The sequence below is a fragment of the Gouania willdenowi genome, chromosome 8, assembly GCF_900634775.1.
Source record: "Gouania willdenowi chromosome 8, fGouWil2.1, whole genome shotgun sequence".
Taxonomy (NCBI): Eukaryota; Metazoa; Chordata; class Actinopteri; order Blenniiformes; family Gobiesocidae; genus Gouania; species Gouania willdenowi.
In genome coordinates this window covers 3,814,015-3,828,738 of record NC_041051.1, presented here as the reverse complement: position 1 = coordinate 3,828,738, position 14,724 = coordinate 3,814,015, and the positions used below count along the sequence as shown (strand labels likewise).

At 40.7% G+C, this 14,724-nt stretch overlaps 1 protein-coding gene across 2 annotated transcripts; it reads left to right on the top strand.

Annotated features, from left to right (window-relative positions):
• The first annotated feature begins 260 nt into the window (after positions 1–260).
• On the top strand, positions 261–14,264 carry foxred2 (FAD-dependent oxidoreductase domain containing 2). 2 transcript variants are annotated; one of them, XM_028455910.1, is made up of 10 exons: positions 261–385; positions 1,529–1,734; positions 2,401–2,706; positions 2,783–3,034; positions 3,094–3,414; positions 3,582–3,748; positions 3,847–4,012; positions 9,920–10,146; positions 10,230–10,400; positions 13,578–14,264. In XM_028455910.1, the coding sequence occupies exons 2-10, from the start codon at positions 1,535–1,537 to the stop codon at positions 13,781–13,783; spliced, it is 2,016 nt and encodes a 671-aa protein (XP_028311711.1). In that variant the 5' UTR covers positions 261–385; positions 1,529–1,534; the 3' UTR covers positions 13,784–14,264. The 2 variants fall into 2 exon arrangements, with proteins under 2 accessions (XP_028311711.1, XP_028311712.1); XM_028455911.1 differs by having other exon boundaries at positions 290–385; positions 1,532–1,734.
• Positions 14,265–14,724: the final 460 nt, after the last annotated feature.

Here is a 14,724-nt window from a genome sequence, read left to right as displayed (position 1 = left end):
TGGATATTATTATTATTAATATTATTATCAGCTATCTAAACCCTTTAATGTGTGCACACACACATATGACTGTGTACTGTATAAATATTGTAAATCAATGCCGTTATTGACAAATTGCCAAAAATTCCAGTTATGTCATAAAATTAATGGATTCCAATTGCCCGCCAATAACTTCCGGGAACTATTTGAGTCTACGTGAACCACGTGACGGTCAAGCATTTTGAACTTCCGGCTCTGGATTTCCGTACACACACACACATCGTGACGCTTGGTGACGTCATTAGATAACCACGCCCCTGGCGGAAGAAGTAGGTTTGCCGTAGTGTTGTGGAGCAGAGGTTCAGGCTGTGGGCTCGTTTGGACTTCAGGACACCTGATGTGAAAGGTAACATCTGTTAGAGCACATCTGGATCATGTGATCAGTCTGGACATGCGTCGTAGCTGAAACGTGATGTGTTGATTAACATTAAAATCTTTACATCAGGTCAAATACCAATGGAGGATGTCAATTGATATTTTCATACATCCTGAACCCAGATAGGTTATAACGTTATGAACATCTGGTTTATATTATGTAACCTTCCAAATCATCACAACTCCCTCATCTGTTGTGTAATAGGTGGTGGCTTAGTGGTTAGCATGTCTGCCTCACAGCAGAAGGTTCTGGGTTCAAGCCCTGGGGTGGACACTTGGGTCCTTTCTGTGTGGAGTTTGCATGTTCTCCCTGTGCTGGGGTTTCCTCTGGGTACTCAGGCTCCTCCCACAATTGTAGGGGGAACCTATGGGTGAAGTTGTGGTCGGGTTGTTTAAATCATTGCTTTGCTTTGGCTCTGCATCACAAGGGGGGGCAAAGTATTGTTAGAGGGATCATGTGTATATGTTGTATATACAACTATATATATGTTTATTGTTGGGGTGGGGTGGTCCCCCCATTATGTTGTATATACAACTATATATATGTTTATTGTTGGGGTGGGGTGGTCCCCCCATTATGTTGTATATACAACTATATATATGTTTATTGTTGGGGTGGGGTGGTCCCCCCATTATGTTGTATATACAACTATATATATGTTTATTGTTGGGGTGGGGTGGTCCCCCCATTATGTTGTATATACAACTATATATATGTTTATTGTTGGGGTGGGGTGGTCCCCCCATTATGTTGTATATACAACTATATATATGTTTATTGTTGGGGTGGGGTGGTCCCCCCATTATGTTGTATATACAACTATATATATGTTTATTGTTGGGGTGGGGTGGTCCCCCCATTATTACAATATGAGTTGAAATTAAATAAAAATGCGCTCTTTAAAAATGTAACAGTTTTTGAAAAGATACAACAATAAAACAAATATACAACTTAATATTTAAGACTGCCTTCCATTTTGAAATGCATTTTGGTCACATTTAACAGGTTCTTCTTTATGAATGTTTTTAAATGACCTACATTTACACTTAGTAGTGGGAGGAAACTTCCATCTCTGCTACAGGTTGTGTGTTTTAAAATGTGCTGTATGTTTAGCAGGCTATGGATCCGTATCTTCCCTGTGTCCTCCTGTCTGTCCTGATTGTCCTGGTGTGGAGCTCCTCTGTGGACAGCTTCCATTATGATTACTGTGTGCTGGGAGCTGGGCCAGCAGGACTTCAGATGGGACACTTCCTGTCTAAGGCCAAAAGAGACTACATCATCTTGGAGAGGAACTCAGGACCTGGCAGCTTCTTTACCAAGTTTGTCTCTAGAGAAATCTGTGCATCCACCCCTGGACATGGCCTGAATCAGAAATAGGCAACTGGCGGCCTGGGGGCCACATTCGGCCCTCGATCTAATTTCATGTGGCCCCAAAGTAAATGTACAAAATGACAGAAAAATGCACAAACCAAGAGCAAGAATACATTAAAAAATACAAAGAATTACATACAACATTGCAGGAAAACACAGTAAAAGACAAGATAAAAACACACAAATCTATTACAAAAATGAACAAAACGACAACAGTTATACAAAAAATTACTTCGAAAAAAATACAAAATTACAGAAAACGACAACAGAAATACACAAAAAATACTAAAAAAAAAAACGGAAAATGACACACAAATACATAATGACTCCAAAAAACATATATTCTACAGGAAAAATACACAATAGGACCACAGAAATGCACAAAATGCCTCACAACAAGCAAGACAACAACGAATATACACAGAATGATAAAAACTCTCTGTTCTTTCCTGTATTAATGCTCAGATCGCTCATTATTCTAAATGCTGAGTCATGAATATTGATCATGTGGCCCTCTGATTAAACAAACATATTTTTTCGGCCCCGCTGTGATAAAAGTTGCCTATCTCTGGCCTAAATGTACACTCATATTTGCGTGTGTTGTGTGGCTGTAGTTATCCCAGGCACAGGAAGCTCATCAGCATCAACAAGATCCACACAGGGAGGCGAAACCGAGAGTTTAATCTGCGCCACGACTGGAACTCTCTGCTGAGTGACAAAGCCGACCTCCTGTTCCAGAGAGTGAGCAGTGAGTTCTACCCTCCAGCAGACGCCTTCCCTCTCTACCTGTCCATGTTTGAGAAAGAGCTCGGGCTAAGGGTCCGGTACGGCGTAGACATCGGGAGGATCAGGGCCGTCCAATCAGACGCAGGCAGAAGTTACATCCTGACTGATCAGCATACAACAGTTTACAGATGCAGGTATATAGTTTTCTCCTGAACCCTGGGATTGAAATGAGCATTCCTCTACTATCCACGCCTTTTTTTTCCACATCAGGATTCTCCTGGTGGCCACAGGCTTGTGGGTTCCTCAGAAGGTGGAGTTTGTTGGTTCTGACCTGGTGGAGGGCTATGAGTCCATCTCCACAGATCCTGATGACTACAAGAATCAAGCTGTGCTCATTCTGGGAAAGGGCAATTCAGCTTTTGAAACAGCTCAGAGCATCATGGGAAGGGCGAGCCGGGTGCACATGCTCAGCTCAAGTCCAGTCCGTCTGGCTTGGCAAACACATTATGTTGGTGATCTCAGGTTAGTGAGAGTCTTTTGCTAATCACTGAACTTTAAACAATAAGTGTTTATTTTGACAGAGCTGTGAACAATCAGCTGATAGACACGTACCAGCTGAAGTCCCTCGATGGGCTGGTGGAGGCTCGCCTGGAGAAAATAGCTATCGCTCGTCGGCAGGACGAAGACGTAAAGAGATCAGGAGGAAAAAAAGACTTCAGAAAGAAAGAAAAACTATATTTAACTTTAAAAAAGTTTGTACAAAACACTGGAGAGAGGAACAGCTCCGATGTAACACGAGAAGAACTGCCGGAACACCACATTGACAACTTCCCAATGAGAAAACACTACGACCGAGTCATTCGCTGTCTTGGATTCAGATTTAACTTCAGCATTTTTGAAAGGTAGGAAGACAATCTGAAAAGTACACACGCACACACACACACACACACACACACACACACACACACACACACACACACACACACACACACACACACACACACACACACACACACACACACACACACACACACATTGATTATTTTGATAATAAAAATCTCTTCCACAGCTCTGCGTGTCCGCCTGTCAGTGACAATGCTAAAGGAAGGTTACCAGGTGTGACCGCCTGGTATGAAGGGAAAGACACCGCTGCTTTGTTCGTGCTGGGAACGGCTGCTCACTCCAGAGACTATCGCTCGTCTGCTGGTGGCTTTGTTCATGGTTTCCGTTACTTAGGTTAGATCCCCTCTTACTGCTCACTCCAAGCAACCATTCTGAGCAATCAGACAGGAAAACATTGGTTCTTTAAAATGAAATCTAAATCTTTCCCACAGTTCAAGCTGTACATCGTGTACTTGAATATCGATACCATAGTAATCTCTGGCCATCAACCAAGCTGTCTACAACACAGTTGCAGTCCTGGATTTTGAAGAGACTTGGTGAAGCTTCAGGGCCGTACCAGATGTTTGGTGTGATTGGAGATGTCGTACTTCTTCAAGGGTAAGAAGATAATGTAATGATTCATTTCATCTATACATTTAACTTATATAGCCACTATCACTGTCTGAGTGCTGAGACAACACAGAGACAGAAAATATCAGATAGAGAACGTCACTCATATTCCATACGTTTGGTCGTATTAGGAATGTGAGAAAACATAGAGTGGACATGGGTCACAAGCAGTGTTGGGAACGTTACTTTAAAAAAGTAATTAGTTATAGTTACTCACTACTTGTTCAAAAAAGTAACTGCGTTAGTAACTAAATTACTCTATAATAAAAGTAACTCATTACCAAGGAAAGTAACTATTTGCGTTACTATTAAAAAAAAAAAAATGTTGCTATATGTCAAAGAATTCACATTTTTTAGATGTGTGTGTTGTGAGGTGCTTCATTAATTTTGAGTTGCTTACAACAGATGTGGACAAATAATATAATGAACACTTCACATACACGTTCTTTGCCTTTGACCACAATTAATTTAAAGTAGTGTTTGTATCGTCACCTTAAAAATGTCAACTTTTCATCAGACTGCTCCACGCTCGCCATCTCTGCTGCTTCATCCAATCTGTGTGTGTGTGTCTGTGTGTGTGTGTGTCGCGTGTGCTGGCACGTCACCTTAGTCAATCATAATCGCTCACCTTGTTTTTAACCCACCTCCTCACAACAGCTGATTCAGAAGCTGGGGATGCTTTCGTATAACATTTTATTTAATCAATGCATGTAACGCACCGCATTTAACGTTCAGTAACAATAACGGCGTTGTAACGGCGTAAAAAGTAATTAGTTAGATTACCTCGTTACTGAAAAACAAACGCCGTTACTTAACGCCGTTACTTTAAATGCCGTTATTTCAAACACTGGTCACAAGCAGCTCTCACTCTTGTTTTATGTGTCCCCCAAATCAAAAATTATAATGCAAGATCTTGCAGTTAGATTATCTGTCCAAAGGGGGTCTCTACGTACAGTATCTGCTCATTAAGTAACCCAGAGCTTTCCTTCCTTTTTGTCAATGAATGGTGAAAACAAGCCTCTGCTTATTGATTTCCATTGAGCCAGACATGTTTTTGTAAGGGTGTAACGAGTCATCCATTAGATCGATGAATAGATTTATATTACTAATGCTAGGATCCAATTACATCGATCTGTGCTCGACAAGTTGTCCTTCCAGTTGACACTAATCAATCTAAAATCATTTCAAAAGTTAATCAATTGATTTTTTCCAGTAGAAGGAAATTACGCTTTGACATCACACGGCGCGTGTCAACACTCAACAAACAAGATGGAGAAGCCAGCGAGCGAGAAGTGGGTTACCATCTTTGGGTCCAGTGTGTGGAAACACTTGAGCTTCTTATTCTAAAGAAGTCGCTCAACTGTGTCCACGTCCTCCACCAGGCCCTTCTGGTAACGTTCACTGCAGCAGCAGCAGCACATGTAGTGTTAGCTCTTTAGCATTAGCTCTGCAGAAGCCTCATGATAACCATCATGTTCAAACAAAAAGTATCATCTTCAATCACTGCTCATTTAACCTGAACAGATGTTGGTTTGTTGCACATAAAGCTGCAGTATGTAAGGTTTTTTTGGCATAAAAAAGGACAATAATAACAATATGCATGCACTCTGTATACAGTATATACGGCAGTAATTACGGTAGTTGGAGATGCATCTGCGAGTCATAGTTTATATGGGACACGTTCCCCACAGAAAAACCATTGTGGGCAAATAAGGTAATTAAATGTATGATAGTGTGATGTGTGTTAGCAGAGAGGATTGGAGCATGAATGAGCTACTGGGCTGGCAGGTGAAGTGGACGTGAGAGGTGAATCGCAAAAATGCACAGAAATAAAAGAGACGATTCTGAGAATAAGACTCAAAGCAAAGTGCCCAATCCCAAACCACTGCCTACACACTAGCCTTCCCTAAGAGATGTTCCAAACCACGTAGGGTGAAGGGCGAGTGTGGAGGGACAGTGTATAAGGGCCTTAAATAGCAAGTTGGCATCCAATATACCCTTTGATGACATTTACAGGAAGCACAATGGAGGAAACATTCATACAAATATTAGTTCTGCATCTGTTAAAACCAAACTAGCAAATCTTATAGTATGACATTTGATTTGATTGTGCAGTTTTAGCACCTCAAAATGTAAACACAATTGGCAGTATTTATTAATTTGTTTGATTAGAAATGTCAAATGGTATTGGTGTTGAAATACTTGTGGAATCACTTAAAATCATTTGAGGTATTATGTAGGCCAAGCTGATGTCATTGTAATGGTTGCTGCAATTTTATTTGTATTAGTAAATGATGACAACCACATCAACAAAATATAGAAAGACTTCATCAATAAATTTGAAATAAAGAACTAAACAGAATAAAAACCGAGGGATTTAAGAGGTCACTCAAAAGACAAATGTCCAATAATTTGGGACATTTTAACAGCAGGTTTAGATTGGACACATTTTACATTTATAAACTTTTTTAACTTATTTAGAGAAGGTGGAAAAACATGGATTTTTAAATATCTACATTTCTGACAATACAACAAAAATCTGACGAGATGGAAAACCAGAATCCTGACCCATAATCTATTCCTGTAATGAAAACCAAAACATTTTTGTGGACTCGCATGTAAAATAAATAAAAAGCTCACTGCTCACTGGTTTCACTATGAATATCACAAAAAGACAGTTACTCAAGTTGCGAGTGCAAATTCCTTTGGATGGACACTTATTAGTCTTGGGATAGTGTTGATGGCGCAGTTTGGGGTGTACTGGACGTCACCCTGTGACAAAATACCGTAGTCATCTTAACTGGATTATCACAATAGCACAGCAATGATGCACGAGCACCTAAAAACAGTTGTTGAGGGTAGGAGAAGGAGAAGACATTGTTAGTAACTGGTGAATAATGAAATGACAAGTGTTGTAAACCACGCCATGGATGCAATATTAATGTGAGCAGCATGTCTATTTTTAGCGCTAATCCTTATTAGTGAGAGAGAAGCTAAGATATGGTGTAAGAAAAGACAACTTAAGTAAATTATTATTAATGAAACAGCAAGTCACATGGTAGCGTAGTGGTTAGCACGTCCTCCTCACAGCAAGAAGGTCCTGGATTCAAGCCCTGGGGTGGACACTTGCATGTTCTCTCCGTGCTTGCATAGGTTTTTTCAAAGTACTCTGACCGGGGGTTTCCACTGGATACGTCTCCGCCCCGCCACGGCACTGATCCGGTTTTTCCCCGCTGTCCGCCGTTCAGTAATCCCCACTGGTTGCGTTTTAAGTGCCCCGCGGTGCTTTCCGGTTGGATGACTGTGACGTCACGAGACAGAGCAGTTCTCACGATATTTATATAATTGTGCGAGAACGCAGTTAAATGTATGTGTTATAAACGCAACAATAAACAGATAAACAGGTCAGTGTTCCTAACAAAGGAGAACAAGAAGGTTGGACTCTGGATTTGTCATAGACACATTTTTCAGCAACAGCCAACAGAGAAGAGATAAAACTGCACCAGTAAAACATGAACTAAATCAAAGTTGCTGCAGTTTACAGTTGAGTTACAGTATGAGAGGAATCAATATAGTGGATATGATTTTGTTTTTGTTTTTACACATTATTACATTTTGGAGATGTAGTTACTTGAAATATAATCTTAAGTGTTTTATTTTGAAAAGTAACCCAATAATACGTGCCTAATTTCCTGTTTAGCTTAATTTGCTCTGTGCTGATTGATGCGTCGTGCTCTGGTGTCCGCCAAAAATAGAAGTCCCGTGTATATCTGGTGGAGGGCACCGGACTACCGCAGCTAGGAAGGAGCAGACACGGACCGCAGCGGACCTGGTGGAAATGAACACAGACTAAAGTGGAAACCTATCAGCTCTGGTGACGTAAAGCAGCGGAGCCGCATCCTGTGGAAATTGGGGGTAACTTCCTCCCACAATCCAAAAAACCTGACCGGTTGATTGGAGTCTCTAAATTGGCCGTAGGTGTGACTGGTTGTGTGTCTGCCTTTGTGTTGCTCGGTGATGGACTGGCACCCTGTCCAGGGTGTACTCCCGCCTAACACTCAATGAGAGCTGGAGATAGGCACCAGCAGACCCTGCGACCCTAAAAAAAAAGGAGCAAGCAACTCTGAAAATGGTAAATGCGAGTGTTTTGAACCTTGCCATGGATGCTAGTGTGAAAGCGAGCAGTCTAATTGCGTGCCTGCCTGGTTTTAGCGCAATTTATCATTAGTCAGTCCTCAGCTGTATGATTTTACTAGTAGGCTGGTCCAGAGTCTGACTGAAATGTCACAGCCTAATAGAAATGCAGATAGATGCTAATGCTTCGATAGTTCATATACGTACATAATGAACTTAACTAGCTTTAACAAAATGAGTCTTATTCTGATGTGCAGGTGAGGGTAAAAGAATATAAGAAATGTGCTCTGTGTCTACATCAGGTGGCTGATTGTGTTCTTTTTGCCATCTTGGCTGTAATGGACTTATTCTAGTTAGGCCTACAACCAAAAATAGTATTTAACTGGATTATTGGAAATGGAGATATTTGCAGCTTAATTTAGCACAGTTTGCTTTAAAACTACATTTTTTAAAGCTTTGAACTTTCTGGAAAACCATCCATCCATCCGTAGGGTGGCTGGACTCTCCCTTAGAGATACGGTGAGACGCTCAATCATCCGGGAGGGGCTCGAGGTAGAGCTGCTGCTCCTCCGCATTGAGAAGAGCCAGATGAGGTGGTTTGGGCACTTAATTAGGATGCCCCCTGGACGCCTCTCTAGTGAGGCGTCCAGGGGGCGTCCCTCTAGAAGGAGACCATGTCTAGAGACTCTGTCTCTGAGCTGGTCTGGGAATGCCTCGGGATCCCCCTGGAAGTGCTTGAAGAAGTGGCTGGGGAGAGGAAGTCTGGGCCTCCCTGCTAAGGATGCCGCCCCACGACCCGGCAATGGATAAGAAGATGAAAATGGATGGATGGATGCATGGATGGTGTTTGTTATGCTGTTTACTCAACGGGAAGAGATTCAAATTCTGATGCAGCTGGTTATGATTTACAGTCCACATAAACAGGACTGAATCATAACATAACCTAACAACTAGAGCGGACATGGACTCGTCTGTGAACGGTCGCATTTACAGTCCTTGGAGACGCTGTTACCTTACCAATAAACAGGAAGAGATTTGTCACCTTTATAATAAGTATTGACTAGGCCACTGGGAGTGAGGTCCAAGGCCAAGACAGGATGACTTGATAATAATGTATCATGTTTTTCTGCAGTCAGTGTCTTCTCCTCGTCCTTCTCTCACTGATGATGGCAGTTCCTGATCTGTGGTTCACGGCTCAACTAGTCTGAGATACTCTGATCTTCTATCTCTCTATCCTGTTCTGTTGGTCCTTCTGTCCACTAACCTCAACCAGTCCACGCAGATGGCTGCCACCTCTGAACCTGGTTTTAACGGAGATTTCTTCCTGTTAAAAGGGAGTTGTTTCTTCCCACTGTCGCTAAATGCTTGTTCATGTGGATCTTGTTTGGTTTTCTCTTTCTTATTATGAATTTTTTATTTTGATAAGCGCATTGAGATGACTTTGTTGTAAATTGCGCTATACAAATAAAGTTGAATTGAATTAAATTGTACAGTGTATCATACAGGGCAGGAGTGGAGCTAGAGTTCCATTGTAAACGCGGTGAGACCTCCATCTGTTTCTTTGATTTGTGTCAGAGTCTGGGTATGGTTCACACCAAACTATGTTGACGTTCCAGGGATTGAATTTGGCTGGGGTGAATATTCTAGTTTTAGTTGGATGAAAAAATGCTGTTGCACCAAACATTTTTGTGACAGTAAAGTTAAAAAAAACTCAACTCAAACCTGTTGCTCATTTTGTTTGGCCTCTTTTGAACTCTGCAGCTCTCACTGTGAATACATCGAAGAGTTTCTCCTTCAGGCTCTGCCCCAGTTCTCCTCTCTGTCTGGTCACAAGGTCTCTGAGCATGGACTCATAGTTATAGTAATGCAGTACGGGAAAAAGAAGATTGATTATTTGGGACATAACAGGGCCGAAACAGACTGGACTAAAGCTTGGAGATCCAACTTTCTGCACCCTGTTTTGTACTATTATGACTCTCTTCCTACAGGTGAGTGAACACAGGCAGGACATTTATTAATCCTGTGTAGTTTAATGAGGGAATAAACTCTGTTGGTTCTTTGTTTTCCTTAGAGGAAAACATGAAACTGCGGCCAGATGGATGGCCTTTACCAAGGCCCAAAGCAATTCACCACATTGTGGAAGACTTTCTTACAGAATGGGAGGGTCCATTATCTCACATTCAGCCTCTGCGTCACTTCTTGGAACACTGTCTCCGGTCTGACCTTAGGACCTTTTTTGCAGGTAAAGCAACTGACTACAGATTTGAAACTGATTCATTGCTCAGCAACTATTAGACCCATTACTCAAAGGACTTCTGCTTCTTCAGTATTTTTTGCTGTTGCAAAAACCACATTTTGGAGGTATTCTGATTTTGTCTGCATAAAACAGGATTGAGCTTAACTCATTGACTGCCATGTTTTTCAGTGGGAACGGGTGCTAAAGCCTTATGCAACAGCCACGTAAAGATCATACTATAGACCATATTTTATTGAGCCAGCAGCTGGCAACAGTGTTCTTTGGCTGAGAGATTAGCGCTGATAGCAGAGGTAGATGAAAATGGTGCTACAGGGGTTGAGAGTGAAGTATTCAGCAGCTCAGAGCATCTCACACTTGACCAGAGCATGTCTGGACCTTAACTAAGCTTTTGTGGAATATTGAGAGTGTTGTGATCATGAGGAAGTAAGATGTTAAAAAAACGGGCCAAATGGGTCGACTTGGCACGTCCAGGTCAAATAAGAAGTTGCGTCTGTGCAGTCTGACGGAGGGCGAGACATGGAAGAATGCCAAAATACAGTAAGCAAACCATATAATTCTAAACCAGATAGCAAAATAATAATTTTGCCATCCAAAGCCCAGTCTCAGTGTTGTTTTTGTAGTTTATCGAAGGAAACCAATGTTGAGGTGTCCCTAAAGCCTATCTTTCAGAATCTGGTTTCAGATTTCAGATTGTCATAGTACAAAATATTCTGTAGGTCTTGAAAGATCATCTTAAATTCATGGCAATATGGGTTGGCCGCTCTGAAAATGGCTGGCAGTGAATGAGTTAAATGAGCCACAGATTTAACTCTTTCACTGCCAGCCATTTTCAGAACAGTTACCCCCTCACTGCCAGACATTTTACAGCATTTTGACTGATTTTTAAAGACCCACAGAATATTTTGTACTGTGACTATAATTTGAAACCAGATTCTTAAAGATTAAAGTCTCTACTTTCATCAGAATTTTTTTCTAACTTATTTCCTTCTTCTGTAATCAGCAGTTGAATAGAGGTAGTTTCACACAAATCGCCTTTTTCTGAAAAAACCTATTAGTGACTTTGAAACTATTTTTTTTTTTTTTTTGCTTTACTGACACCTTAACATTGGTTTTCTTCTATAAACTACAGAAACAACTCTGAGACCGGGCTTTTAATGGCAAAATTATTATTATTTTGCTATCTGGGTCAGAATTGTATGGTTCCCTTCCATGTTTTGGCCATCCTCCAAGTCTCCCCACATGCACCCGTTTGGCCCGGTTTGTTGATCATTTTCTCTAATAATCGCGACACTCTCAATAGTGGACTTAGGTCCACACATGCTCTGCTTGAGTGTGTGCTGCTGTGAGCTGCTGGTAGCTTCACCAACAACTCTCATAGTGCCATTTTATTACTTGTCCATGCTTTCTCCCTCCCCAGCGATGGTGACCATCACGACTAATCTCTCATCCAAAGGTACACTGGTGCCACCTACATGGCACCAGTTGGTCACTATATCATAGTACAAGGCTGATGTTCATTGGAGAGCTCCGTCACACTGTCTCCTAGCAACTGCCGTTGAAAAACACAATTGACGTATATTTACGTCAGTGCCAGTGGGTGAGTTAAGGTGGAGAAAAGAAGCAAATTCAATGTGGGGAAATTTAAAGAAATATGCCAGATTTTGTTCTTTCAACAGTTTGTGATTAAAAATGACTGTCGTCATGTGAAATAAGATCTGGAAAACTGAGCTCTGCAAATATTGTGGATTTTAATTGAATTGAATTTTTTTTGCAGGGGCTGAGATATCTAAAACTGAATTAGATAGTAATCTACAAATTTTTTAATTTTTTTCTATCATTTTTGCTTTCTCGAGCGGGCTGAATTCAGTGTTCTAAAGCAGAGGTGTCCTGGAGGGTCGGTAGTCCACCAGGATTTCAATTTATTTCTGCTCCAACACTCCTGAACTTCTAAAGCAGTTTTGCAAAAAGTCTGCTAATAAAAAGGGACAGATTTGGCCCCCGTGCCTCGAGTTTGACACATGTGGCTTAGAACATCAAAAAGACCGATAAGGTTAGAACTTGGTTTTACGCAGATCAGACCAATTCATCAAAGATAGGAACATGCTTAAAGCTGATATCCGGAGTTTCTGAGAAACGTCTCGATGTCCCACACTAAACAGCCTCACTTCCTCCCACTGCCTCTGCCAATCTACCAGAAGCCACGCCTCTACTTTTCTGCACGCGCATCACAGAACATAACAAGGTCGCATCTGGTTGCATTGATATAGGTCTATGGGTCAGGTAAGAGCCAAAATCATATTCACCGGTTTCTTGGTGTGACGCGCGGCCTTGTTTCCGTGCACAGTCCTACATTCACTTTGACTGACAGTCTCAAAAACAGAAAGTCAAAGCCTATTGGCTGGGCGCAGTCGGCGTTTGTTTCCATTTGTATCGGGGTCTATAGGATGAAGGAGGGACTTATATACATTATTGTATATGAATGACCATCAGCAGTAGACCATAGTAAAAGACTAGTTAGGTGTTTTTATGCATTTCAAAAGAATCATACATAAACATAGATTTCTCAAAAACTCCAGATATTGGCTTTAAGGAAAGAACTTGCACAGCTACTTCCTGCTCAGTCAATGGTCGTCTTAGAAATGGTAAAAAAAAAATCTCAAAACATTTTAAATAAGTGAAACTAATGCTGGGCTGCTCACAGGCCAGGAGGGTATTAACTCTCTTCTTTTATAAATCCTTTTAATAATAAGCTGCCATCAAAATCTTGATGAATGTTGAAAATCTCATATTCATACAGTATTGTGAAAACAAGGAGCGGTTTAACCATTAAATAATTAAAGAATATAATCAAATTTCTGCTAAACTAGAATGTCTACTTTTTCATTTAAATAGACTGCCTGTGGTTGGGGAACTCAGTGGTATAGTATGGATGATCATTGCAGACACGCACTACTTACAAATCTAAAATATGTGCCTTATTCCCCAAGGATCAAACAAGTCATTTTTGTTAGTGTTTAATTTGGTAATTGTTGTTTAGCTCAGCTTGTTATTTTGTTGATGTTGTATAAACTTATTGATCCCTCCTCCATTGTTGTTAATCGCTGTGATAATATAATATTGTGTTTTCTTAGAATATTGAATACCTTTTGTTTTTACATGTAGAAACCTGTTTCCGCTCTTCTCTCACACACCGGAAGCCGCCACCTTTCTGTCAGCATGGATACTTGAAGCAGCAGGGCGTCCATCTTCCACAGCTTCTTCAGGTCTCTGGGCTTCTCCTCACGGAGCAGGAAGCTGACACAACATTTCCAAATGATGTTTCACCACCTGGAGCCTCACAATCATTAGCACTGAAACTTGACTTGTGATTGTTTCATGCAATAGTGTGCAGTATTCACATTGTCATTTATTTTCCCACTTTAGATTGATGTAAAAAAAAAAAAGACAGAGGAATGTAAATGTAGAATTAAACATATCACACTTTAATTAGAAAAACCTATTTTAATCCAGAATTATTGTAGAGTTAAGAACCAAATGTTGTAATTATATAATTATTCAGAATATGTTGCCAGTTATATTATGGTTTACTTGCTCTTCAGTTTGGTCTTTCCACAGCATTTCACAATTAGTCACTTATCAATGCATCAGTTTTCATATTAAGTGCAATCATTAAGATGCTTACAAGTCAGATGAAAGAGTCACCTTTTGAATGGGTACTACACTGTTGTTGTATTTTATACTCCAAGTCATTTTGCTGTCATTTTATCATTGCACATGGATGTTGTTACGGCTGAATTTACGGTTGACCTCATTTGGAGACATGATTTATTGCTCTGGTTGAATGATGGAGTCCAGGCGGAGCATTGATGGTTTTATAAAAAAGATTTATTATAAGATAAAATAAAAAGGAGTAAAGAAGAAGCTTCCATCCTGAAAGAATGAAAAACAAAAGCTGGTGGCAAAGCAAAAATGCAAAACCCGTTCAAGACCCGTTCCAACGCTCTGACTAACAGTTTCAAAGCTTAAGCTTTTTATACAGATAAGAGCAAAGTTCCACTCTGGGGTAAGGAGGAGGGGAGAGTCAGATGCCCAATAGTGGAAAGATTTGAGGATGATGAAGACGTATATGTTATGAAGAAGATGTGCGCCACTCTTATCTCCTTGATAGTGTGTGCTGCATGCGAGCAGAGACTCTGGCCTTGGCTCTGTGCACTGAGTACGATCTGTACTGTTTAATCTGTTCAAAAGTGTAAAGAGTAATGGAGTCATCATGTATTAAAACATGACAAATTGTACACATGAACATACA